Source organism: Rhododendron vialii, chromosome 5a, assembly GCF_030253575.1.
Source record: "Rhododendron vialii isolate Sample 1 chromosome 5a, ASM3025357v1".
Classification (NCBI taxonomy): Eukaryota; Viridiplantae; Streptophyta; class Magnoliopsida; order Ericales; family Ericaceae; genus Rhododendron; species Rhododendron vialii.
In genome coordinates this window covers 32,230,217-32,257,992 of record NC_080561.1, presented here as the reverse complement: position 1 = coordinate 32,257,992, position 27,776 = coordinate 32,230,217, and the positions used below count along the sequence as shown (strand labels likewise).

At 38.1% G+C, this 27,776-nt stretch overlaps 2 protein-coding genes across 3 annotated transcripts; one reads left to right on the top strand and one right to left on the bottom strand.

Moving 5' to 3' along the window:
- Positions 1-4,540: 4,540 nt before the first annotated feature.
- On the bottom strand, positions 4,541-6,032 carry LOC131326600 (uncharacterized). Its single transcript, XM_058359430.1, has 2 exons — positions 5,459-6,032; positions 4,541-4,994 (listed from the first exon to the last, which is right to left on the bottom strand). Exons 1-2 carry the CDS (start codon positions 5,832-5,834, stop codon positions 4,825-4,827), a joined length of 546 nt encoding a protein of 181 aa, XP_058215413.1. The 5' UTR covers positions 5,835-6,032; the 3' UTR covers positions 4,541-4,824.
- A 1,757-nt stretch (positions 6,033-7,789) lies between these two features.
- On the top strand, positions 7,790-22,717 carry LOC131326705 (uncharacterized). 2 transcript variants are annotated; one of them, XM_058359560.1, is made up of 14 exons: positions 7,790-8,030; positions 9,004-9,108; positions 9,447-9,563; positions 9,655-9,857; positions 11,146-11,334; positions 11,610-11,702; positions 11,835-11,873; positions 13,947-14,036; positions 14,131-14,233; positions 14,324-14,404; positions 15,628-15,704; positions 16,861-16,941; positions 19,274-19,365; positions 22,392-22,717. In XM_058359560.1, the coding sequence occupies exons 1-14, from the start codon at positions 7,940-7,942 to the stop codon at positions 22,513-22,515; spliced, it is 1,485 nt and encodes a 494-aa protein (XP_058215543.1). In that variant the 5' UTR covers positions 7,790-7,939; the 3' UTR covers positions 22,516-22,717. The 2 variants fall into 2 exon arrangements, with proteins under 2 accessions (XP_058215543.1, XP_058215544.1); XM_058359561.1 differs by lacking the exon at positions 7,790-8,030 and adding an exon at positions 8,899-8,916 and having other exon boundaries at positions 9,336-9,563.
- The last annotated feature ends 5,059 nt before the right edge of the window (positions 22,718-27,776 follow it).

Sequence of the window (27,776 nt, the reverse complement as noted above, 5' to 3'; positions counted from 1 at the left end):
CCAATAGCTTCTTCCATACTATAGGTAATATGTTTGACGAGCTTATTTGCCCCGTTTGAAGGTCGTGACGAGAACTTAAGCCTTCCTTCGCTAAATGGTAAGTTGTCTTGACTGAGAAAGTTCCATTCCTGGATGGATACCAAATTTTACGGTCTCGTTGGCTGGTTAACTGATAGGGATGGAAAGAATAGTATCTGCATCCTCATGATTGAAGGTCTCACGGATCAAAGAAACCTTCCAGGACTTCGTATCAGGATCAATAAGATCTGCAACTTTCTCAATGCCCTCTCTTCTTGGTGTGGTTCTATTAATTCCGAAATCTGTATTCTTGGATAACCAAGGGTGCTCCCAAACATGTATATCTTTCCCGGAACGTACTTGCCATCTCCATCCCTTGTCAGTTAGTTCCCGGGCCCAGATTATGCTCTTCCAAGCCCATGAAGCAGTACTACTAGCATTGGCATGCCGGAATGATGTATGGGGGAAATACCTTCCTTTAAAGATTTGTTTAAATAGAGAGGATGCACCAGAAATTAGTTTCCAGCCTTGTTTAGCTAACAGAGCTTGATTAAAAGTCTCTCAATCACGTAGAAACAAGAAAGAAGAACCCTTGCCTTTTCCTTTATTCTTATCTATATCCTTTTTCACACCAAGAGCTGTCTAGAACTTAGAGCCATTTTGCTTCCCATTGTTCTTGCCTTTATTAGACTTGAACCTTGAAGCACAAGTTTTTTCACCCATCATCACATTAGGTTCAACTGATCCTTTTTTAGTAAAAAGATCCTCTGCTCTTTACAACATATTGAGCAGCTCGAATAATGGTACCATTATCCTATTCATATTGAAACTCATGATGAACCTATCAAAATCATCGATAACGAAGCGAGGATTGAATCCACCTTCATTTCAGGATCAACTTGTGAACCCAAAGCTTCCAACTCATTAGAATAAGAATCATTTTTAGAACATGTTCACGAACTGGAGTTCCTTTCACCATCTTTGTACCCATTAGATGCTTCATGGTGAGATAGCGAGCAGTGCGACTCTGTTCTCCAAACAATTCTTGCAAATTAGTTATCATATCTTTTGCAGTAGGAAAGCTTTGGTGTTGTTTTTGCAGTATATTGGACATTAAGGCCAATATATAACACTTGGCAACTTGATCTGCCTCATGCCATTTTTCAAAGGCTTGTGTTGCCTCTTCATCATTATGGTCTACAACAAGCTCTGATGGATCAGAATTTAAGGACATAGGCAACCTTTTCATTAATGAGAACAATGATCAGGTTCCTTTTCCAATCCAACAAGTTTGGTCTCACCAAACGGTTGTCATCAAGAATTTTGGACAAGGGATTGAAGTTGGTCATTTTTTAATCTACATCATGTATCAATTAGCACACAAAAATATTGAAAATGCAAAGGGATCTAATGTAGTTTTTATTTTTCATTCATATATGTGAAAACCATTGGACTGGAATTTTTATCTACAATGGTAGCAGTCACTAGAATGATAAAGTAACCCATGCTCAAATGCAACAATTACATTCATAACAATCTTAATGACAAATAGGGAACCCAAAGTAGCATACGCAAAAATTTCTTTTGAAATATGATGCATACATGTTAATAGGGCATATAGTTACTATATGTCATGAAAACATCTCATGTTATATTCTGTTTATCCATGACTCCCAATTTTCTTTTGGCCTACAAATCAACTCATATAACACCTTTTGGTTGCTATATCAGATTTGTACAAGTGCTTCCATTGATCACAAATATCGCATATACATGTAAGATTATGCCATCATTTTAGTCGACACTCCCACTAGTTATGCATAAACCTTTTATGGAATAACTAAAACAACTAATCAATTAAATCATAACTGATCTTTTTAGTGTCAAGTAGATCCCGGCCAATTGATTAGATTTTTATTTATCGACAATGGAGGGCCATAGGAATTTTTTATAAGAAAATTTCCTATTCAGCACTTACTAATTGTAAAGGGGTTATTGCTAATTTATATCACATATAAATCATTAGTCCATTTAAAGAACTAGAACTCTACATGAAGATATAATATGCAATCAGTACCTAGAAAACAAGAATATCTTGTTTCTTCTAGTTATGTCTTTGTCTTCTTGTAATTAAAAGATAAATACCTCTAGATCTCTACTTGATTACAGATTCTGTTTGAACAAATACCCACCTCTTAGCGAATACTCCACAGATGAAACGGATAAACTCCGTGAATAAATCCACGGATGAATACTCTGTGAACGACTTCACGGATAGAACGAAACGTTTTGTGAATAACACCACGGATTACAAACGAATAACTCTCACTTAGCAATCCACTCAAGCGTATTGCCTCCTTGGGTATTTCACCTTGCTCTCTCCATTATAACTATCTCTCAAGTATTCAAATAGTTCTGATGGCCAACTATGAATATCCTAACCACATATTTATAGGCAATGTCAGTTTTGGAGTAGTGGGATCCCTTAGGGTTCTTATTCAGTTAGTTGTGGGAAAAACCCATGACTTATCATTGACCATTTTCTCAGGGAACCACTTTCCCCTCTTCCTGATCAATTTGTTATACAGATATTTATCACATCCACATATTACAATCATGTCCATCAACATGTTGTAATTACATTCTAACTATAGAGAATTATCGGTGAGACCTTTTTCTGCGAATTTATTTATATCCTTCCATCATACTATATTCCACATGAATCACAACCGTAGAATAATTTCATTCATGTATTTGAAAATCTTAATTTTCACTTTCTAATTGGACCCCAAAAGTTTTAGAAAAACTTTTAGTATATTATACTTCTATAATAATAAATAAACATTTTAAAAGAAAATGTCACCGACCTGTTTTATTTTGGTCCAATGTTATTGTGAAAATTGCTCGAATATACTTTCTCTTAAATAGAGAATGACAGATTCCATGTTGAGCACTAATATAATATAATTGCCACCATACAACTCAACATGTCCTTATATAGCCTTTTACATCAGCATCACCAATTGACAATATCAAAGTTATACGAATAAGCAATTACTATCATACAAGCCTCTCAGGTCTAAGGACAACAAATAAACCGTAGTTTATATATAGGGTGTTCACTATCTAGATCTCGTTCAATACATGTGACAATCACATTATATCCACTTATTTGCTTAAGGTCACTACCTCAATGACGGAGTCAAACATTTCATATAGAAGCATAATAAGTGTAGGCCTTTGTAGTGTGATGCACAATCACACTCATGACCTAGAACTGTTTTGGCATGGGGTTTACAAGGTACCGAAAAATCATAACTCCTTGCTATTGATTCATTAACCATAACATGATTTTTCTACAATGTTGTCTGTTAGACTTTATGTTCACATCTCATGTAGTAGCGAATAATAAAAGTTGTTACCCAATAAATACATATCTATGAATGAAAACAAAAGTGCCGAACAACTAACTTAACCAAAAGAAAAACAAGTTCAATTGGTTTTCAGGACATTAATTTAACACACTCATCATTACCATCAGAAAGCTCAACTGAAAGACCAAAAGGAGAAGCCTGAGGGAGCTGTATGAAGCCACAAAGACGGAAGACATTCCGACCATGTACATTATCTCATGGACGGTGACCTACTTAACTTCGATGAAGCTAACCTAAAAGAGAAATGGAGGAAAATTATGAATACCCTATGGAAAAGAGCAAGCATGGACGAAAGAATCATGTTCGAGAATCTGCTCCACATTCATGCCCAGAATCTGCTGCTCTCTTTTCTGCAACCAAACCGAAGCTCTTTTCGCCTTGCTGACTAATTAATTTTCCACAATGCCCCAAGGAAATTCAAGTTAAGTAGGTCTGGCAATTCAAGTTAAGGTGCCCATGAAGAATCCAGCTGAATATAATTAGCCTCATAGCTTAAAGGTAACAGTAGAGAAAAGTGTTGGCTCCATAGGCCGAGCCCCCAGAGCCCCCATTTGCTTGTATCCCCGTTTATCGACTTGTGTTTTATTTTACTTGTCTTTTTAGTGAGTCTAAAGATTTATGCGGGAAAGAAAGCATTTCGAACGTGTTTTTAGTGATTGAGCTAGTATTATTGTATACTCGCATCGTGATCCCCAGGCATCAAGCGCCTTTTGTATTTTAGTTGAACGCGATAATAGATGAAGAGAGTTGTTAAGTATCCGAGTTAAACGATGAAGGGGCAACTCTTTTCAAATGAAATTTCACAATTGGTGCCAACTGTTAAAAGTAAACTTATGACAACTTTCCCAAGTGTGCGAAATGAAATGGTGCCAACAGTTTATTAGGGAATAACATTCAGATTTACATCTAGGGAGTAACCTTTCCTAAGTGTGTTAAAAGTATATGATTCCAACAAGTTTTTGCACAAAGCTTTTAAAAAGGATTTTGATTTTCCAATCTTTTCCTGTTCTTCCTCGAGATTTCATATTTTCTGCATAATTTTTGCACATAAACAAATCTCACAATTCAATTCAATTGCACAAATCAGCTCCATAATATTATGGCAGAGTAATGACTGCCTGTCTATTAATCTGAACCAAATTAATCACACCCCAAAGAGGAGGCCCAGTTCATACAAAGGAAATGAAAGAATTGATATCTCACATGAAAAGAAAACCAGGCCAGTTCATACAACTGAAAAGAAAACAAACCAATTCCTCCCAATGAACTCCAAGAACATGAGAGAAACGCCAAGAAAATGAAAGAATTGATGTCACAAACAAACACCATAGGCCGCAGCGGTGGCCGAATACTTTTGAGACTGAGCTAGTTTTCAGACTTGGAAGGGCCATGGCCAGTTCTTCATGTCCTCCTCCTCCACCTGCTGCACCTTTGCGCTCCTCTTGGAAAGATCACCACCTTCCACATACGCATAGTACTTGAGGAAGAATGCAAGAGTCAGAACCACCCACTCCAGGCAGAATATCAGCACACACAAACCACCTGCCAAAAAATCAATCCCAAGATTTTCAATCGAGATTTCTGTTTTACAAGAAACTGCACTTATTGACTCTCTAAAAAAAACTTGATCTTTCATGGACGAATCTATATTGACCAAATAATACTCCATCCATCCGGGTAAAGAACTATCCATTACGAAAATAACATGCAATTTTCTAATGAAAAAATTAAAGCGCTTTCGTACATAATCGAACATATAATAAATATAATTGGAGGAATACTGGAATAGCATTATTTAGGTGAAGGGATATAAAATCTTTTTAAACAAATTGATCTTTTGATTGAAGAATCTGCATAACAAAGAAAATACTACTACTCCTACAAAAATTGATCTTTGATTAATCTACATAACAAAGAAATCCACATAATAGAGATTGATCTTTGATCGAAAAATTGATCTTTGATTGAAAGACAGTATTTTGGTGAAGGAGTAGTAATGTATTTACCTGCCAATTTCAGTATCACTGCACCATCTTGTTCCTGGACATAGGACTTCAAGTTGCCAAGAAAATCACTGGTCCTCGTGAAGATGAGGACCGAGACAGAGCCTTGGAATATCGCCGTCAAGACGGTGGCGACCATGTGGGTCCCGTACCACTTGCTGCCGGCGCGGGAGGAGGCGGCAGCGCAGCCGGAGATGGCGCCGGCGATGGTGAGGATGTGGAGGAAGATGAGGAAGAACCCGCAGAGGGAGGGGATGAGGCGGAGGGAGAGGGTGAGGAAGATGCAGCTCGAGGCTGCGCCCAGGAGGATGTAGTTGCAGAAGAGGAAGATCTTGTGGGTGTGGTAGTGCGGGTCGCTGGTTTCAATGGAGAGACCCATTTGGAGGGAGAATCGGTTGAGAACTCGGAAAGCCCGGCGAGTCGGTAGGAGAATCCCGCGGGGCGAGGGCGGTGTTTCTTGGCGGTTGAGAGATTTGGGCTAGAGTTGTTTTGATGGCTGTGGTGTTTTTTGATATTGGAGGAGGGTGGAAGGAAGGGGGTGTATATAAGAGAGAAAAGGGCAACGGTAATATTAGACTTTGTGGAAAATTCGAACGTTGGGGGTAGGGTTAAAGAGAAGCGAGTGTCACGTCCAACGGCTAGTTTCTTTATAACGGTGTTATTTCCTTGTTCGATCTTTCCTTGTAGATTCCTCTCTTCGAGAAGTTGACTTCACATTTTATATGTGGAAGCAAAAGCAATAATGACGGTCCACTCCTTTTTATTTAGCTCACTGAGGAAAATGATAACTAAAAGGAAGAAAATTCAAAAAATTAACTGAAGATAAAAGATTAAAAGACCTTGTTCGTTTGGGGGTATTGTATTGAGAGAGATTTTTGAAAATGATGAGTGAAAAATGATAGATAGAAAAAATTTTAATTATTTGAAACTCCGGCAAAATTTATCGGAGACTGTTTCTCTGTCTCTATGGGATTAGACAAACATCAAGGAAATTATCATATATTTACTCAAACTATATTTTTATCTTGAAATATAATTTGTACATTTCAATTTCATATAATTGTACTATAAAATTTGTTTTTTAGTGCTTGTGTTGTTTGCAAATGGAGTGACGCGCAAGTGGTAGTAGCCATATGCTCCTTGCACCAAGTAAAGGTTTGAAACCCACAAAGCCCTTCCCATTTTCCTTGGATTAGTAGTAAAATAATTTCGCGTTGTAAAAAAAAAGAAGTGCAAAAATCATTACCCTTTTATTTTAGTATCGAGTATGGTTTTGAGTTTAGTTATCAAGTAGGCCAAACAAACCATATCAGACAAATGTATTGAAAACTCTTAATCCTCAACGAAAAGTACTTGCCATTTTGGCTTAATAATCCTGCAGTATTTTTTTGTATTTAGATTGTTTTCATCTTTGTTAGTTTTACGTCAATTTATAATAGAATATTGGTTTGTCTTAGCAAAAGGAACCTAAAAAAAACTTATGATCAAAGTATTAAAGAGTTTCACTAAAAACAAAAATGATCCCAAACAGTCTTCATTCAAAAAAAAAATTCATTTAGTTAATAATCATTTATTGTCTAGATTCCTCTTGTTAAAACGAGTTATTAATTCAATCAAAAAATTAATACAAAAGTTAATAAATGCGAAAAAAAATTGAATAAGGAGGAAAAATAATCTGCCTAAATTATTAAGCCGACGCATGCCAATTGATGAGCTAACTTACTGTTCTTGGGCTACCCATTCCTGCGAAGTCGCAGGCTTTTTTATTTGGCAGGCCAGGCCTCAACAAGAAAGTATAAGCCGAAGCCCAACCCATGGGCTAGGGATAGACAGGTTTTTGCCTTTTGGGGAAAATGAAGGCCAATGACGTGTTATGATAATTAATACCCACCCAGAACAAGTTAAAAACATTTATTAATGCAGAAAATATCATTAGCGGGTATTAATTATCAAAATACGTCCTGAGCCGTCATTTTCCCCTGGTTTTTAATGGAGAGGCCCAAACCGGGCTAAAGACCAATGGTCCGGATGGGCATTGGGCCCGCAGGTGTGGACGATATTTGCAAAATAGTATGGGAAAATGATGGCCCAGGACGTATTTTGATAATTAATTTCCGCCAAGGACAAGCTAAGAATATTTGTTAATACCGAAAATATCCTTGGCGGATATTAATTATCAAAACACGTCATTGGCCGTAATAGAATTACTCTCCTACCCTTCCGTGTAAAAAAAGAGAGTATATTGATATTGTAACGGTGATAATGGAGAGGCCTCAACTAGAAGTTATGGCCTTTTTTCCACTAAAAATTACAAGTTTGAGACTACTGTAGTTTAATGGAGAGGCCTCAAACCGGGCCAAAGTCCGGACATTGGCCCGCGGGTGGGGACGAAATTTCTTTCCGAGAAACGTAGCAGGAGACCGGAGTATATTGAAACTGTAACGGTGATTAGTGAAGTACAAGTGATTAATTTCATCCCACAGCATGTCGGCGCCGGATGACCACCCAGAGAATCATCAGCACGCATCAGCAAATTCATACCAAAACCTAGAAGAAGATCATCTTGGTGTAACAGGTGAGCGATTTCGATGTCCCCTATGCATGGCATGTATCTATCTATTACCTGTAATCATAGTTTGCACACAACAATGAAATAGAGAGAATCATTACTACTTTAAAGAACCCCTTTTTCATAGGCGAGCGAAGCTGCGAACACTCTTAGAGAGATTCATCATTCGTTAGAAACCCTAATTCCGAATTTGCCTTCCGTCCGTGAGCGGAGCTGCAAACACACAGTTAGAGAGAGGTTCGGTACGAACCCTAATTCTGAATTCGCCTTTCGGCGGTGGTTTGAAGCTACAAACGATGTTAGAGAGAGATTTAATTGAAACCCTAATTCCAAGTTCGCCTTTGATCGGTGAGCGAAGCTACGATTAGAGAGGCACCCTAATTCCATGAGTGAAGCAACACATTGCCCGACGTGTGTGTGGAGAGAGAGAGAGAGAGAGATCATTCATTAGAAACCCTAACTCCCAATTTGCCTTTTGTCTGTGAGCAGAGCTGCAAACACAGTTAGAGAGAGGTTCAATACGAACCCTAATTCTGAATTCACCTTTGGGCGGTGGTTTGAAGCTACAGACAATGTTAGAGAGAGATTTAATAGAAACCCTAATTCCAAGTTTGCCTTTGATCGGTGAGCGAAGCTACGATTAGAGAGGCACCCTAATTCCATGAGTGAAGCAACACATTGCCAGACATGTGTGTGTGTGTAGAGAGAGAGAGAGAGAGTACAATGCGAAATCGCGTGCTTACATCTGCGTCTGTTTGAATATCTGTTTAGGTATTTTTGATAACTTCAAATCCGGCCCAACGATGCACTAATCTTTTCTGTTATTTACCTTCAAATAGTTGGAAGTTAGAAGGTTAGGGTTTGATCGAAGGAGGATATTGGATGCATATATGTCTGTTTCTACTACATTCAGTTAAAATGTTTAGATTTCTTGTTTGGGAGGCGATAACTCAAAAATCTTCTTTTTCCATCGGTGCAGGAAACAGCTGTGGTGGGAATACCGAAATGAATACTGAGATGGGGTGGTATATTCTTGGTGAAGCTCAGGAACACATTGGCCCTTATGCTTTATCCGAATTGCGTGGTAAGCCTTCCATTCCATCTACCTACTTCTTGTTGCTAATCTGGATCAGAAGATCAGAATGGCTTGAATTGTTTTGGATAATCATATGCCCCATAGGCCATAATCATGTCTGTTTTTCGATCTTATTAATTCGTGATGCTCTTTTTTTTTCTTCTGGTTATTCAATTCCCTGTCCTTTAATTCTCAGATGCTTGTAGATTTTTATTTTCTCATTTCTTGAATTTCAGTTCTTCCAGTACCGAATAGAACAGTTTTGGGATAATTGTTCTCTCCGTATTGTGTTCAAATGGTCTTATGATTGAACCATCTACTTAAGCTTCTTTGCTGCACCTGGACAGAACACTTTCTGAACGGGTACCTCACTGAAAGTACGCTGCTGTGGTCTGAAGGAAGGAGTGATTGGCAGGCTTTGTCTTCAATTCCTGAGTTGATGAGTCAAATATATGATGATATGGGTACTGATTGCTTGACTTGGGTGACAATATTTTCCTTTTCCTTTTCTACTTCTACTTCCTGATTTGTGGTTTGATGAGTTGTATATTGCAGTGCCTCCCCACGATGATGATGAGTTTGAAAAATGGCAAAAGGAAGTGAGAGAGGCAGAAGCTGAGGCAGAATTTATGAAGCCTCTTGTTGGCAATGACGATCAGGACAGGCCTTCAACGCCGCCGGAGGGCGAGGAGGAATTTACCGATGATGATGGAACGACATACAAGTGGGATCGGGGTCTGAGAGCTTGGGTCCCTCAGGTACGCACTCGGACATATTTGATAAGTGAATTACTACTTAGAAAAGTGTCAGAAGGGGCACAAACTTGTGTGCATAGCATATACAAAGCCAAATGAACAACTGTATCCAGTCCGCTTAAATGATTTTGCAAACATATAACTCCCCCAAAACCCCACTCAAGAGTTCAAAAAGATGGGGAAAATATCATTTCTGGATTTGGTTTCTGTGATTTGATTACGCGTTGAGCTCAGGAAGCATTGAACTTATTAGCGGGAATCGGGGAAAAACTTACTTAAATTTTCATTCGAAGTGTAATTGGTTTTGTGACTCTCAATCTTATAACTCAGCTTAACTCATTTCAACAAGCCTTTTTACTCCACTTGATTCTGCTGGACATAATAACCTCTCAGTAGTTTTCTTCATTTTTGATTAGTCATAACCTCTCAGTAATGCTCAAGTTAATCATGTCATTCTTGTCTTCCCATGTCGTCATTTCCATTCCTCTAACCCTAGAGGGATCAAAGCAATCCTTAATGTCGGGCTCTTTGGCTTACAATGCGCATGTCTATACCATCTCAAACGGCTTTCCACATTTTATCTTCAATTGGTGACGCATCTAGCATGTTTCAGTGGATTCTGTTGGGATTTGTCCCACATTGGTTAATTATCTCCTCCAAAACTAGTATATGAGCCTGTGCAGCCTTTCCACTATTTGCCAATTGGTTTGGAGTTGGATGCTTTAACATGGTATCAAAGCTAGGGTTTTAGAGAATTTGTTCCCCCTTATTTGTGCCATAAGTGCACCGTTGTTTGTTGTGATCCAAGTGTTATGGATCCTTTGTTTACCTCTCCACGTGCGAGTCGGGGGTCGCACGTGCGGGGGAGTGTTGGGATTTGTCCCACATTGGTTAATTATCTCCTCCAAAACTAGTATATGAGCCTGGGCAGCCTCTTCACTCTTTGCCAATTGGTTTGTAGTTGGATGCTTTAACAGATTCATGTATTGTTTTGGTTGTAATACCCCTCATCCATCTCAAACATGTCGTTTTAGTTACTCGTACCATTCATTATACTCCTTGCTCAAGCTCTAAATAAAAAATATTTAAGTAAATATGTTGATCCCAGCATAAGCACATGGATACCTCTATGTTTGCATGACTGTTGGCATGTTATCATAGTTTCGTAGTATATTTGCGAATCTCTCATGTCTCATCTTTTCTCCAGCAGCGGTGCTTTTGCATTAATCATGCACACACAGGTATCCTATTGAGATTTGATGGTAGCTGGACTAATTTGATATTTTTTTAGGGTAACACAATAACAAATAGTGAACACTATGGGGCAGAAGAGATGACGTTTCTAGAAGAAGAGGAAGTCTTTCCAACAGTAGAGGCCGTTGGTGCCGCTGTAACAGAAGAGGTTAATGATACCAGTGAAGTTTTGGAAACAAATCAGAACACCAAGAGAAAGTTGCCTGATAAACCTGTTGAAAAGAAGGTTCTTTTTTCCCGTTCCTTTGACTTATCATTATTATTCACAATGCACTTGTATACATCTTTACTTATTATTCACAATGCACTGGTATACATCCTTACTTCACTGCCCCTTACAATACCCAATGGTATTACTATTAGTATGGAGTTCGGATCTACTTAGAAAATAATCCTTTGGCTTCTTCGATTATCACATTAGGATTCAGAATTCCTACTAAATGATATGCCTTTCGGTAGTTTCATATTTTTATATTAGAACTTCACTTTTTTTTGTTGCAGGAAGCTAACAAACCTCCCGACAGTTGGTTTGAATTAAAAGTAAACACACATGTTTATATTACTGGACTGCCTGATGACGTTTCTTTTGACGAGGTAGGCTTCAGTTCTTGTTTCTTGACTTTCATTTATTGCGGTTATTATGCAGGACTTGGCTGGAGTATTTGCATTTGTCAAATTGTATTTTCTTTAAATTGGGGAACACTTATATAGCAAAATTGATTGCAGGTTGTGGAAGTCTTTTCCAAGTGCGGGATAATAAAAGAGGTAGGAAATCTATCGTCTGTTGTTGTTGAATTTGTATTTATCTTTCATTTTGGCTGAAAATCTTTTTTGCGCTATACTGATGGTTCAAGCAACCAAACTCAGCTGAGCAAATATGTTAATAAATTTATTGTCAGCAAGCCATGAACGGATGTCCTGTTGTTTGTTAGATCATCGCTATCTACTATATAGTAGTAATCAGTGTTTAGAGTATAGGGGGAAGAAACAGTCTCTGTAGAAAATATTTTTGAGGCACACAGAGTCATGGAGTTCACCTCCGTCATACTGACGGACGAGATGTTTTTTCTGATTTTTTTTCATTACAACATTTGATGATACACCAGGTATAATTGTGTTTGTAGGAGTAGCAACCTAAGGTTCTGTCGGTAACCTTACTAAGTGATGAGAATTGAATGTTCTTGTTTTTCATATTACTTGAATTTGCATCGTTAACAAATGGAAAGGCCAACTAGTTGCCCCTATGCAATTATTAAGCATTGGTTAAGAGGCTCTAAAGTGGCTGCACATTCATCCCAAATATACAATCATTCAATCTATTGTTTACCAACACATGTTAGCAAGACGCGTGAAATACGTCCATTTTGAAGGGTTTTTGTATTTTGGTCTAAGAGATATGACCCTTAATAACAAGAACATGTTTAGTGCAAGGTCTTTTCCCATATTAATCTTAGTTCGAAGGTTTCTATTCCAAGTGAAGAGACACGAGTACATGACCATGTATGTATGAAGAATAGATACCATTACAGGATACAGATATGATATCATTGATAGGATAGGAGTAAAGCGATACAAGAAAGTTCCAAAAAAAACCAGAATCCCTGTACATTTAGGATATGTTAGACTAGAAGATATTTCTATAATTATTTAGCAGTGCATGACGCACAATTATGAGAAAGCGTTGTACTCTTCATGCGCAGAATTGTTGTACACAAGTTTACTTGGGTACTTGTTGGAATCCAATTTTATTGGAAGTTTGGAACACATGCACAACACAACACTAGAAGGATATTAAAAACCGGTCCAAAAAGATGATACTATTTCCAGTTCACTACACCTTCCACTATAAAAGTATGTAAAGTAGTTCAAGAATATGTTTTTCTATGTTCCTATCGGTTTTTTACTCATACTCCGTACTATGCAAGAAGTGCCATGATCTTTATTTCATAAAAGTGAAAAAATGTGACCTTGAGCATCCAAAAAGTATATCCGATACTTCAAAAGTTTAAAAAATTAATTGTTTTAGAGTGGATACTTCTAGGATAGGTATCCATGAGTATTGGTGCAGTCCCGATACCACTCATGGGAGTATCTGTGCTTCATAGCCATGTAAATACTAAGCTCTTGTTCAATTCAAGGTGCTTTAATCCAACCCCACAGAATTCAATGATTTTATTGTTCTGTTTCAAAAAAAAAATTGATTTTATTGTAATTCCACTTTATAAGAGTTCTGATTCCAAGTCAAAGAAGCACATCCCTTAGTTTCTTATTTAAGTTTGAAAGTTAAGGTCTACAGCATTGCTAACATGACACTCAAATTGTTTTGTGCCAAAGTGATTTTAGCAAAAGAAGCCCGGTTATCCTTGCCTTTCAATATTAACATAAGTCCATTATTGTATGCGAGGAGTTGTTTAGATGTCTATTTAATTGGAGTCTGGAGACCCTGGACTAATACGAAGTTGATGGTGGTGACTGCATGCATGTTTCCACTTGCGTATCTTGATAATTGTGCTGGTTGGTTCACGGGTGTTTATCCTTCTCAAGTTTATATACTGACCTTGGTCTTCTTCTTAAGTTTTCACACATCCTCTTCCAACCAAATTCTGGCTGGGTTGGTTATGTGATTGTTCTCTGGAAAGGCTATCACCTTGTGCTTGATCTGCCATTTGGGGGGCTAGGATGGCTATAATTATGTCAATGTAGGATCATCTTTTTACTCTGCACTTGTAACTTATATTTGTACTGATGGTTCATGTTGCGTATCGGTAGCTGGTAGGTATTTCCCTGCTACTATCAAGTAAATAATGAATCTAATACCTTGCTTTTTCGAACTTTTAGGACCCTGAAACCAAAAAGCCTCGTGTGAAGATCTATGTTGACAAAGAAACAGGAAGAAAGAAGGGGGATGCCCTTGTATCGTATCTCAAGGTATTGTTTTGATTGTCGCAGACTGCTGCATGCGACATGTCATGCAGTTAGATACTTATTCATGGTATTTTCATAATATCTTTGTGTGTATTAGGAACCCTCAGTTGCTCTGGCTGTCCAACTTTTGGACGGTGCACCTCTTCGGCCTGGTGGCAAAATTCCCATGTCAGTAACTCAAGCTAAATTTGAGCAGAAAGGTGACATTTTTGGGCATCAATTATTCTACTGAAAATTGAGCTTATAGGATTGTCTTATTGAACTAATATGTCACCATTCCACATCCCCAGGGGAGAGATTTATAGCTAAGCAAGCAGACAAGAAAAAGAAGAAGAAACTTCAGAAGGTTGAACATAAGATGCTGGGCTGGGGTAAGTTCTTACCTTAATAGTTACACTGCATGCCAGCTCAATTTTGGCAGCAGTTTCCTTTGTTTTTATTTACTTAAATGTAAGCATTTTCTGAAACAAAAGTGCTATATATTATTATTTTTTAGCCTTTGTGGAACTAACTGCTACTTGGAGCTTGATTCCTCTAATCTTCTGAAACATTCCTCTAAGATGTTGGAGAAGCGAGATATACTAGACCACAAATGTAGATCGCGTGCGGCTCTTTATAGTTGAGATGAAAGCTTTACAATGCCTTCTGTAAAGTTCCTGTTTCTCAGTGATATGCGTGACAAACATCGTTATTAGTTTTCCAAGTACCAAGAAAGAGTTCCTTTGCATGAGTAGGACACCAAAAGGTTGTCAGGGGTCTGATATTCACAGGGTTGTAGAGGCCAGCTGATGAGGAAGTGATATGCTTTTGGATTTAGAACCACCATTTACCAACAAAACTGCTCATTGGTTCTACCACTTTTGTTGAACACATTTGTTTGAATACTTTACTTGAATCACCTAAAATAGCTTCCTCTCCTCTGCATGGTCCTTTGGCTCTATGGTTCATCTTTCAAGCTTCTGGTGGAGTGCTCTCCTCTGCCAAACTCTCTCTACGGCTACCCTAGGCTGCATCCGCCTATGGCTGTCCGAAGCCTGTGAAGTGTATGCCCTCTTTCCATAAGGCTGCTTCAAGCCCTCCTCTGGTATATGAATTCTGACAACGAAAATCCCCCTCTCTGTCAGGGTTTTTAGCACCCAAGGTAGTCTTGCCCTCAACCAATAGCAAGCCATAACAAGCACCTGCAATGTAACTCATCCATATGTGGTGTGAATCTAGGAATTAAATCAAGGTGAGAATATAAGTGGAACACCCCAAATTAGGGAAAGCCACGGGAGAAATGTAATCTATTTTTGGACTAGATTAGAAAGTCACTTGGTTGAAGTTCAAAAAGTTAAGTACCTAAAGCAACATTTTTAGAGATCTCTTTTCTGCAAAGTTTCATCTATTTGTTGTTTTTCAAATCATACTATCATAGTGTGCTCTATTATTTAATCTACATAAACACATAGTTACCTATGTTGATCTTATATTTTGCAATTGTCATCTTTTACTATTAATTAGTTTGCTGGTATTTACGCCTCTCTAAGCTTCATCTTCTACTAACTATGTGATGTGCAATTCATCACCTGACACTTTACCTTTTGATGTTTAGGTGGTCGTGATGATGCAAAGGTGTCGATTCCAGCTACTGTTGTTCTTCGTAATATGTTCTCTCCTGCAGAAATGAGGGTAATGATTTTGCAGAACCAACCATTTCTCCTAAAGGCAGAACAAATAATGACAATTAAAAAAGATCCAAAAAGAGGATTATGCTAAGGCTCTATATCCTCTATAGAAGCTTAGCTTGCTCTGTAGTTTGGTACAACTCAGATTCTAATAACATTTCCATGATCTACGTATATTTTTACTTTTTCTAAAGTTGTGAAGTGCCAGTGTGATGTATCAAACGCTTGACATGGGTATGTGTCCGATATATCTTGTTGGAACCCAACTGTTACGTCCAAGTAGTTAGGTAACGTATCAAACCACGCATAAATTTGTGGACAAGATTTCCATTTTGTGTATGACAAACTCTAGACTTCCAGAGGAGTTTCGTTGGGCATTTGAATTATGGTCAATTTGACACTTGGATAGTGGGACACATTCTCCCTCCACTTGTATCGGGGCCCTGTGAAACAAATCTACTCATTGATGGATTGAGGATGGGTTTTCCCCCAATGAAACATATTCTCATACCCGCCCATACCAAGATCCATCTAAACCAAATCTTCTTGTTTGGAAGGACAAGGGTGGGAAAAACAGTTGTTTTAGTCAAGACTTTTGGCTTTAGAACAGTGGGCTAACTTATCTTGCTATTTTGGAATATGGTGATAAGGTGATTGAATATGGAGCAGTTGCTACTGTACTGGGAAAAAAATTGCTATTTCTCCCTTCTCTGTTTCTTTTTTTAATATTTGTATTTTCCATATATTAGAACTTTGAAAAATTGTATATGTTCCCAAAACTTGGTTTACTTGAATCGCCTTATGTAATTGCTACCATTCTCGTCATAATGGATAGAATCTTGAAGTTCTCTAATTACTCCATCCGTCCCTAAATTGTAATCCACTACAAAAATTCATGCAAAGTTCGTATAAAAAAAATAAACTACTTTGTGCATAATTTTTTAAATTTATTTGTACCAAATTAAAGATCTCTCTTAGCACCGAAAATTGATACCAAAAAATCCAGCGAATTATGGATGAAAGAATTTTATTTTCTAATCCAAATTGCACGACTTTTCATAGTGGACTTAGCTATTCGAGCGGAGGGAATATTACCCGATCGTTTTGACAACTCTATAAAACTATCGTTCTATGAGGTGACATTCTTCTCATTTTTACAGGCCGATGAGAATCTTTCTTCTGAATTAGAGGCTGATGTTCAAGAGGAATCTCTGAAGCTTGGACCAGTGGAATCAGTAAAGGTATTGTACTGTTAAGAGGAACATGTTTGACTAGTCTTTTTTTTTTTCTCAACCTCTATGCTCATAACCAGCCTCCAATCTTATTGATAACATCCACATGGAGGGTTTAAAATAACTAGCATACTGGTAACTATCAGATTTTGCTATTATAGTAACCTTTGCTGATATTATTTTAAAAAAAGGTCGTCACCTAAGGGAGAACATTTTGGCAATCCCATCAAATATAGGAAATTGATGTGATTTACCTACAAACCGCAATGTGTTCTGTTAGAGGCTTTTAACCCTGTAAACTTAAGGTGGAAAAGATAGAAGTTGAAAGAAATCAGTTAGTGTTGACGCTTGACTTTTGCAATCTGAAATGTTTATGTCGTCATACTTCAATAGTCATTGGTCATTTATTGGTTATGTATTGGGGTACTTCTCGGGTTGGCAAAAACTACAGGGAAACATTTCTCTACATGTTTTCTGTACCTGGTATGCATGTGGAAGTACGCCATGGTTTTAGAAGGACCCATGCTTCATAGGTTGTAGCAAAGCTTTCAGCCAAACTCTGAGTTTATTTGGAGAGGAGAAAGGCTGCATTGCTTGCATTACTGTGACTTGGTCAAAATGTATTCTCGGCTCGTGTATTTATTGAGGCTTGAGATGGTGTGTGCACCTCATTGTCAAAATTCTGAAGGTCAAGTATGTGTGTTTTTGCATGACATCTTTTTATTCAGACCCATCGGGACACTAATGAGGTCAGAATGGAAGTTTAAAAAGCTATGTAAGGGTCAATTTTCATTGATGCTTAGTTTGCAAATACTTCTTTAATGATGTACTTTTGTATCCATATGATGCTAACATTTTTTTTGTTGATATTTTATTTGATCTCTAATTCAACCCCTAATTTGGTAGAAAAAATAGAATATGATTTTATTTTTATTTTTTTGCTCAAACGAATTTTTAGCAAGATATGTAATACGGTATTTTACTGTACATGTCCCAATGTTTGTGTCCTAATTTTTGGAGCATTTCATTGACCACTTCCTCCATCCAATGCTGGCGATGCTGACCTTAAATGTCAATCAACCTTTAAGACCTCATCATTCATCGTTCATCACCACCGGCCCCAAAAGCCTCCCAACTTCCCCTTCTGATGCCACGTCTCTGGTCTCTTCCCCTTTGGGTTCAACTAAGGCGCACCCTTTGGTTTCTATTCGTAAACTGATCTTTATCTTCATTGCCCTTCCCTAGACCTACTCGATGAACGTGGGGCTGAAGTTGTGACGGCACACCTTGCTGAAACACCCCTACCTCTCTACACCGCCAGGCCCCAAATCAGGGCCCAAAGAGGGTAGGCCTCCATGTTCTTAATGATTTGTAGAAAGAGAAGACAGGCCTTCATGTTCTTAATACATGCTGAGCCTAAAACCGTGTGTGATGCCATCATGATGCAGGCCACATACCCGGTAGAAACCCAACCCCTTTGCCTCGTTTCTCTCAATTTGCATTTCAAAACTTGGACAAGAGACTAAATCTCTAATCATGGCATCGAATGTTGACGTCGTCTTCTTTTTTTGTTGCGACCTACTATATGGATACACATTCTAGAAAGATAAGTGATAAATAGACTACCAGAAAACCAGGAAGTCTTCGAGGTTGAGGTTGAACGATTGAAGGAAGGTGATGGTTGCTGGTGGCAACTTTCTCCATCGTGAAGAAAAGTTGATGACGTAGTAGACATGTTTGGATGCCGTAGTCTTAAGGGGATGGGAATCTCATTTCTAGGAACCAAATACCCCCATCCGATGTTTGATCGTGAGGTAATCTCATTCAATTCTGATGAATTCGGGAATCTTATCTATAATATTTGTAAAGTTATTTATTTTATTCCACTTGGTTTGGGGAGTCTGTGGGTTTAGATATTTGTTAGTTATTTGTGTTCTTGACATCTTGTCCGTTCCGAATGTTGGAATAGCGACCCCCAATCACATTTTCATTCTCCTCAAGACTTCAGTGACAACCTTTTCATGTATTTATGATTTCATGTTTCCAGGAATATCTTCTTTTTTTGCTTTTTCTCTTGTTACTTTTGACTTTCTCAAATTGTTTAAAAGAATTTCCTGCTGCTATTTCTATTCAGAGCTCACTAATTTGTTCTCTCCATTAAGTACTTGCCCCTCAGTTGTGCCTGGCTCGAAATGTCCAATTAAATTGATTTACTGTATTGTGTAACTTGTGTTTAATTGATGTCCAAATTTTCCTTTCGGGACATGTCTTTTTATTCTGCATTGAAGCTTCTACTTGCTTGATATGCACCAGTTATGTTCTGATTTCATTTTGTTCACAGGTCTGCGAGAATCACCCTCAGGGTGTTGTTTTGGTAAAATTCAAGGATAGGAAAGATGCTCTAAACTGCATAGAATTGATGAATGGGCGATGGTAAGTGTTCTAATCCTAACAATTATTTTAAAGGTTGTATGTATTTTTATTTTGCGTGTATGTGCAAGTTGGCCTTGTGCCCTTGGTTCAAAGATTGCTGTTATCTGACACGACCTGACCAAGTGAGACTACTAGTTGTATCAGATTGGATAGGTATAGGGATTTTCCCCAAAATATACTGGGTATTATGTCTTTATACTTTAGAAAATTAGAGGCCAGTCCCCTTTTTTAGGTTCGTTTTGAACCCAACCTTGAAATATTTTCCCAAACCTAATAGGCTTGGTTATGTTACGTGAGGACTATTTTACCCCAAAATCACTGCTCGTGCTTCTTTCTTACAACCCACGGACCACGACGACTACAGCTACCACTCAGATTAGGCAGATGCGGAATCACCACCTCTGTCATCTCTCTCTCTCCGGCCATCCTCCGGCAACGACGAGCTCCACCTCGGTCTACTGTCTCTCCGTCCAGATGTCTAGCCGCACACACGACGGCCATGGAAGCCCTCTCGGTAACTCCGCTGGATCCGCTGCCATGGAGGACCACCTTATCGGCATCGACGGCCCTGCCTCTCCGCCGTGCGAGGTGGCCACACCATTGATGCAGGAGGTGCACAGGAAGGAGGCGGCGATTCCTTGAACTGCTCGCTTGCACGCCGCCATTCCTTGAAATAGAATATGAAATCTTTGAAGCAAATGAAGAGGTATCGATGACTGGATTGATTGCTAAGAAAAAAGGTATCTCTTCAAATTGGTTCTTGATGATCAACCGGACAAAAGAAGGCGTTTAATCTAGAAGATCAACTAACAAGTAACAATTTCTCTCTCTCTCTCTCCAAGGAAACCAATTAGAAGAGAGTCATGTAGATGATGATTCCATCGGGGTCAGATCTTTACTAAAAATATAAAAAGTCTGGTTTTTACTGCTTGATGCCCATTTGATTTTGATTACTTTTTTTTGAAAACGGGGTCTGCCATTTGATTTTGATTTTTTGTTTTTGTTCAATTTTTGTTCGTGTGTGTATTTTCTATGAGAAATGTTTATTTTTTATGGGAACTGTGTGTTGTTTAGAGAAATGTCTATGAGAACTGCATATTTTTCTATGAGAACTGTATATTGTCCATGAGAACTGTCTATTAGAACTGTGTATTTTCTATGAGAATTATATGTTTTTTATGAGAACTGTGTATTTTAGTGCGTGGTAAGACTATGTGAATTATGTATTTTTCAGTCCACATAGTCCAGTTCTCATAACCAGTTCACAAAGCTAGTTTTCTATGAGAACAGTCACTTCTCATAGCCAATTCTCATAGAATTGACTATGAAAACTAGCAGTTCTCATAGAACTGACTATGAGAATTAGCAGTTCACATAACCAGTTCTCATAATTCAGTTCACATAGTCAGTTCTCTATGAGCAGTTCTCATAGAACTGACTATGAGACTTAGCAGTTAAAAATTCAATTCTAAATCAATTTATTTCCTATGTGAACTATTACTTTTTTACTATGATTATTTTATTAAGATATGGCGGTGAGAACATTTATAACTATATTTGATTTTGATTACCTTTTTGTTTTTGTTCAATTTTTGTTCGTGTGTATATTTTCTATGAGAACTGTGTATTTTTTTATGAGAACTATGTGTTGTTCATGAGAACTGTCTATGAGAACTGTGTATTTTTCTATGAAAACTGTGTATTGATGAGACCTATCTATTATAACCGTGTATTTTCTATGAGAACTATATTTTTTTTTTATGAGAACCGTGTATTTTAGTGTGTGGTAAGACTATGTGAAATGTGCATTTTTCAATTCACATAGCCAATTCACATAGTCCAGTTCTCATAACCAATTCACAAAGCTAGTTCTCTATGAGAACAGTCACTTCTCATAGCCAATTCACATAGAATTGATTATGAAAACTGGCAGTTCTCATAGAACTGACTATGAGAATTGGCAGTTCACATAGCCAGTTCTCATAACTCAGTTCACATAACCAGTCATCTATGAGAACTAAGCAGTTCTCATAGAATTGACTATGAGACTTTATAGTTCTTGTAGCCAGTTTACATAGCCAATGATATTTTTGTTCGAAATAATATTATTCAGGAATTGATTCTAAAAATATAGTTCTCATAGCCATTGTTCAGGGGTATTTTTGTCCAAAATAATTTGTTAACTCGGGCTATGTGAACTGGCAGGGATATTTTTGTCCGAAATATTATGTTAACTGGTTATGAGAATTGGCAGTTCTCATAACCTGTTCACATAGCCAAGGGTATTTTTGTCCGAAATAATATGTGTCAAGAGTTGATTCTAAAAATATAAATTTTACTAAAAATGGATATGTAAACAAAAAGTTAAAAAGAATGGGCAAAATAGTAAAAATGCATGAAAATCAAGAAAAAAGACTGAAATAAAGAGGGAATATTTTTGTCAGGACTAAATTAAGTCCGAACCTACTTTTTGGGGCTGGCCTCTAAATTCCCCTTTATACTTTGGTGATATTATTGTATGGTATTTGCCCATATTAGTTCCGAACCAGCTTAGCTAACTTGGAAAATTCTTTGATCACTGCTTCTGACAGCTTATGATGTTCCATTGTTGAAAAAAGCTGCAGCTAGTTTCCCCTAGTTTCTTAACCCTGGTGCTTAGCCGTCAATAGAAGTTTTTTTTCCCCCAAGATGGTTATGGCGCACTCTGGGATGTTTTAATGAGATCTTGTGTTTCCACAAGATCTAGGAAATGTAAGAAATAATAGAGTAGCTAGGCAATAAAGGGAAAACCAAATACCACCATCTGTGGTCTTGCTAAATATTCTGCAGCTACTCGGATACGAAAATTTCTATTTCAAGACCTTCTTGGATGGAATTCCTAAGTAACTTCTGGACCAGCCTTCTGATATTTGTTTGCATATGTTGTATTGTTTCTTTTGGTTATTGTGTATTGTTATAGGGGTTTTACTGTTCTTTTCACCCCATCCTCCACTCTCTCTTTCTGGTCTTAACTACGTACCATTTAGGTTTGGTGGCAGGCAGATACATGCTAGCGAAGATGATGGATCTGTGAACCATGCTAAAGTCCGGGATTTAGGAGAGGATGCTAAACAATTGGAGAAGTTTGGAGCTGAACTTGAAGCTGAATGAGTTGAATTTACGCTTCATCCTTAGAGTTTATGTCATAAATCTTCATCCCCTTTATGTAATGTAGATTACAAACCCTCCTTTGTAGATGACTAATGCTGTAAATTTGCCCTTTCCCACGCAGCCTAATATTTCCCAGTTTTGATCTCCGGTTTATTAGTTTCGATATGATGCTTCTCATAATGAAAAGGCGTCAAACTGGTCATTATCTTTTTTGAGTGATTCACGCACTACCTAAGAGCGTCTCCAAGGGGAGAACGCAAAGTTTTATATGGGATTTGCTTACCCATGTGGCGATTTGAAGAATCATTAGTAAGTCCACTCTGAGGACAGAGGGAGTACTTGTTAGTATATTGCCGGTAGCATGAGCCATTGTATTCAGAAGTTGGAGCTATTTTTAAACTAACCAGAGTATCTTTTTGTTAAATTTTAAAGTTACTCTGATCCCGTACACAAATACGTATGTTGATGTGCTAATAAATGACTGTCCAAGTTATTTTTGTCTAGTAAAATTTGGCATGTTGTGAAAAATATGGTTTCTACAATTGAAATGGCTCTTGATTAGAAATGCTTTTCTTGATTAGAAATGCTTATAATCATCTTTTATCTCACCTTGTTAAACATGATCATTATCTGTACTGTTCTTAAGCTGTTTTTGCCAAAGTTGCTTTCAAAGGTTTTTTATATATATTTTTTAAAGCAGCTGCTTTCAGATACTTTTTGGTACTGTTTGTACTCCCCATGAAAACTTGCATGGACGGGCCATTGCACGGAAAACTATGACCGAAATCTTTTTTATATGGCATTTAACTTGGAACTGCATGCACTGAAGCACCTTGTACGTAGATCAATGTAGTATATAAACCTAGAGCAATAGCATGATGAATTAAAAAGTCTTTCGGACCTAAACTTGCATGAAGCTTAGCACCACGCAAATAGTAGCTGAGGTGTGGAGAGGATCTAAGTCCAATTATGTTGAAGAGATTAATGTCCTTGGAGTTGGTTTCCCAGTTGTTGTGATGGAGTAGTTTGACCTATTTGAGAGTGTAATTAGAGGAGATCAAACACGCATACACAAAGACTGCTCGATTTGGCCAAATTTTTCATCGGTTGTTTTGCACTGTTGTTTTCTCTTAGTTTTTATTAGATTTTGGTGAAACATTTGCATCATATCGTTTGTCTAAATGAGTGGAATCGGAAAAACATAAAAATATAGATCAAAATTGAAAAAAAATTAATATAAAAAGACAAAATGGACCCAAAAGGTCTGCTTTTGCAGATTGAAATTAGATATGCAAGCCAAGATAATTTCAAATCGAATCAATTATATTTGTTTTGTATTTATGAGGAATGAAATCAATTGACAATTCTGATCAATTGAACCAAATCATTTACATGGGTCAGCGGAATCACTTTGGATCAAAGTTCAGTACCAAAATGCATTATTTCAGATGCTCTGGAAAAAAAAAACTACCATAACAAGTCCAATTATGCTGCGTTCTTTTGTGCTTAAACTTAAATTAAAATTTTAATTCAGTTCAATCTCTTAAACTTAACTTAATTCCCAATCTTCCCAAACAAGCCTCAAGATATAGGTGAAATGTCAAAAATACCCACCCCCCCCCCCCCCCCCCCCCCCCCCTCTTTAGAAACCCTAAAGAATGTATGTACTTAACTTATTTCTTGAAAGGGCAATATTGTAATTGTATGTGTTACCCCCTTTTAGAAACCCTAAAGAATGTAGGTACTTAACTTATTTTCTTGAAAGGGCAATATTGTAATTGTATGTGTTAAAAAATTAAGTTTAAGTTCAGAAGAATATATGAACTTAACTTATTTCCATTTAAGTTCTAAAAGAGAAAAAAAAATTTGAGTTAAGTTGAGTTTAAGCACAAAAGAACGACATGATAAAAAAAAAAAGGGTCAAGAAAATAGTAACTCTAAACTAAATGAAAGTGCTCCATCTAGTGTAAGAAGAGTATGGAGGAAACGTGAGTGTGCATACACCTTCACTTTTTAACAAATCGAAAATAGATTTAAGAGGGTTCTCATAGCCCTCTTTAATTCGCAATTGCCTAATGAAGGTGGTAAGTGAAATTATATATACTCTCTTACCCTTCTGTGTTAAAAAAAAAAAGATTTACTTACAAGTTTTTTTGAAACTGAATATACTAAAATGATTTGAACGTCCATCCATCATGCCAAAGCAAATTTTTTTTAAGAGGCAATCCATCCCATATCAAAAGTTCGAAGGCATTACAAATTTTATCACAAGATACATGAATGAACCGAAACTATCAAAACCTAGACGTGAGCATATGCACCAGTCGTAGACTCAATGCACATATGTAGACACCCCAATCTGGGCTTCCAGATTAGTTTACTTTCGATTTTTGATTCCCCGATGATGAAACGGATCAAGAACACTCCGGGAATGTCGAGTGTTTAAGCTTCGAGTGTTTGATACCCTTTTTGAACCCTTGAACCTAGCCTAAGCCTTTCAAAACCTACCAAAACCCTACTAGCATGCGTTGGTTGAGAACCAGCGTGCGCGAGTCAAAGTGTCAGGTGTTGGTCAAATGGTCAGGTTTGACCGTGGACCAGCTTAGGATGGCTTGGACTCGCACGCGCTAGTCCACAACTGGCGCGCGCTAGTCCACAACTGGCGCGCGCTAGTCAACCTTTGGCGTTGACTCGAGCTCACAGGTCCCAGACTCGCGTGCGCCGGTCAGCGTCTGGTCAAACTTGCTTTATTCAGCATGCATAAGTCATTATCAATAGAGTACAGCACGTTAGAAGCTTCCATTTTGCCTGAAAAGCAGTGTTTGGACAAGAGGTGTCCACATTCTTCATATCTCCCATCAACCTTTCTTGAGGAGGAAACTTGTCCACCAAGCACCCCAACCAACCATTGCTTGGCTGGCTGCACCTCCATACCTACCACCTCTCTCCCTATAAATACCTCCATGGTTCTTCTTCCTAAGGGTGACAAAAAAATTACAAAAGTTAGGGTTTCAAGTTTTAAAGCCCTAAGTTACAATCACTCAAGAACATAGCTTGTTCTTTGCTTCTATCAATCAAACACCCCAAACAACCTCAAAGCTCAAGCACCTTTCAAAATCAAAAACCAAAGGTATAACACCTTTGAACTATTTTCTGTTCCGATTCCTGAGGGGGGCTGGCAGGGTCAAGGCTGGTAATCAATATCAGTCCTGGCCCTAAAGCTAGCAAGGTTTCAAAAACCATAGTGGCAAGGACCAGCGCGCGCCGATCGTTAGTACGCGCGCTCCATTTTGTGGCTGCTACGCGCAGGTCTTGTGTGGGGATTGGTGCCTTTGTTGTTTTGTGTTCTATTTTATATAGGTCACTGTAAACATGCTAACAACCAGTTTACTATTTTCCTTTGTTAAAACTGTTAGTTTTAGTTCAATATGCATATTTGCTGCTTTGGGATACCTCTGGGGCCTTTTTTGAACATGTCTCAGAACCCAGAAAAGTGTAGAACCAAACACTAGTTTGCAAGCTTGTCACGTCCTCGATTTTAAACATCATTATAAATGATTTACATAATAAAAATACTCACAAATATCCGTACAGTACCCAAAAGATCACTGTGTTATCATTCCCTTAGTTACACTTCCAAGTCAAAAGAATTACAATTTAAGTTACAAATACATCTTTCAAAATAAATTTACAAAGATGAATAGGTAACTCCTTCGGTTAGCTTTCAAAAATAATGTCCATACTCCAAGCACGCCAAGCAATGCAAGCTACGGTTCCGGGTTAGCACCTGAAAATAATATAAGGCTTGAGCTACACTAGCCCAGTAGAAAAGTCTACGCAAACTCTATATGCAAATGAGCGAGACGAATGATGGGAAATCAAATGACAACGAAGGAAGCGTAACTATGATAATCAAGTGTTCCAATATCTCCAAACCGTCATCTCGACATACTCTTATATCCTGTTCGATCCATTTGTGTCTCAATAACTCGAATCGTCAATGTGTCTGAGCCGAAGCTCCTGCCGGGCTAATTTTGGGACCCCGATATCCCCTGCCAAGCACCCACCTTGAAGGTTGGGCCTTGAGTGATTATTTTGAGCATTAGCTCCTGCCAGGCTAATTATGGGACCCTGATATCCCCTGCCAGGCACCCACCCGTCGATGGGCCCCGAATGTTCACGCGTCGTTCACAAGCTCAAGTGTATCGTTCGTACAAGTGTCGTGCAAGAAACTCATATTTCTTTCATTTCCGTAGTTCCACTATTTTGAACAATTCCCATGTGTCTCACGTCACCCATGAGAACAAACATGACTGCCCAACATCTTATCACGTACAATAATATTAAACCCATGAAAATATCCCAAGGCATTAGAAAAGTAAGATTGCATTGACCCAGGAGAATTGAACTTTTGACTAGTGACCTACCGGTAGGAAATAGGAGTCTACCGGTACAACATGGAAACAGCAGGAACAAACCTCAGGTTCACAAGAATTCTACCGGTAGAGGAAAAAATGGTACCGGTAGGGTCCGAGAAAAATAATAATCCTACCGGTAGGGAACAAATCCTACCGGTACAAACTCAAAACAGTGGGTACAAATCTTTAAGATGACAAAGTTCTACCGGTAGAGAAAAACGTCCTACCGGTAGGAATCCAGAATTTTGGTGATTTTCATCAGATGACAGATTTTGATTCAAACCAAATGACAATCAATACAAGCTGAAATAAGGCATAAAAACACTCAAATAACATATATAGAGAGGTAGAATTTCCTACCTCGAGTTGGAAGGCGAAACTCAAGCGTTTTGAACGAGCCCTAGCTTCCGAAATCCAAATCAAGCTAAAATACACTCAACCGAGCTCTATCCAACGAGATACGAGCCCGAATACGCACGAGGAAGATGGAGGTGAGGGTGATTGTCGTGGGTTTTGAGTGATTGAGCAAGTTTTTGAGAGATGGGAGGAGAAATAGGGAGAGAGCCGAGAGAGGGATGAGATGAAAAGTGAAAATGGGAAAAAGATTTTCCCAGGTAATACACGGCACACACACATGCACATTATACACTAACACCCATAACTTTCAACTCATTACACTTTGACCCCCACATTCATATTCATGCCATTTTCACCTATTTTCCTTTTCTTTTATTAACATTAAAAATAAATAAGAAAATTTACGGGTCTCTACAAAGCTCATACCCGCACGCGACAGTGGATTACCTGCGCGTGCAAGTCCACCTTTGACCAGTAAGTGGCCTT

Excerpts from the sequence above, each read along its gene's own strand:
- LOC131326600 (XM_058359430.1), bottom strand. The coding sequence starts at position 5,834 with ATGGGTCTCTCCATTGAAACCAGCGACCCGCACTACCACACCCACAAG. Across the intron at positions 4,995-5,458 it reads AGTGATACTGAAATTGGCAG|GTGGTTTGTGTGTGCTGATA; the intron begins GTAAATACATTA and ends ATTTTTTGGCAG.
- LOC131326705 (XM_058359560.1), top strand. The coding sequence starts at position 7,940 with ATGTCGGCGCCGGATGACCACCCAGAGAATCATCAGCACGCATCAGCA. Across the intron at positions 8,031-9,003 it reads AGATCATCTTGGTGTAACAG|GAAACAGCTGTGGTGGGAAT; the intron begins GTGAGCGATTTC and ends CCATCGGTGCAG. Across the intron at positions 14,405-15,627 it reads ACATAAGATGCTGGGCTGGG|GTGGTCGTGATGATGCAAAG; the intron begins GTAAGTTCTTAC and ends TTTGATGTTTAG.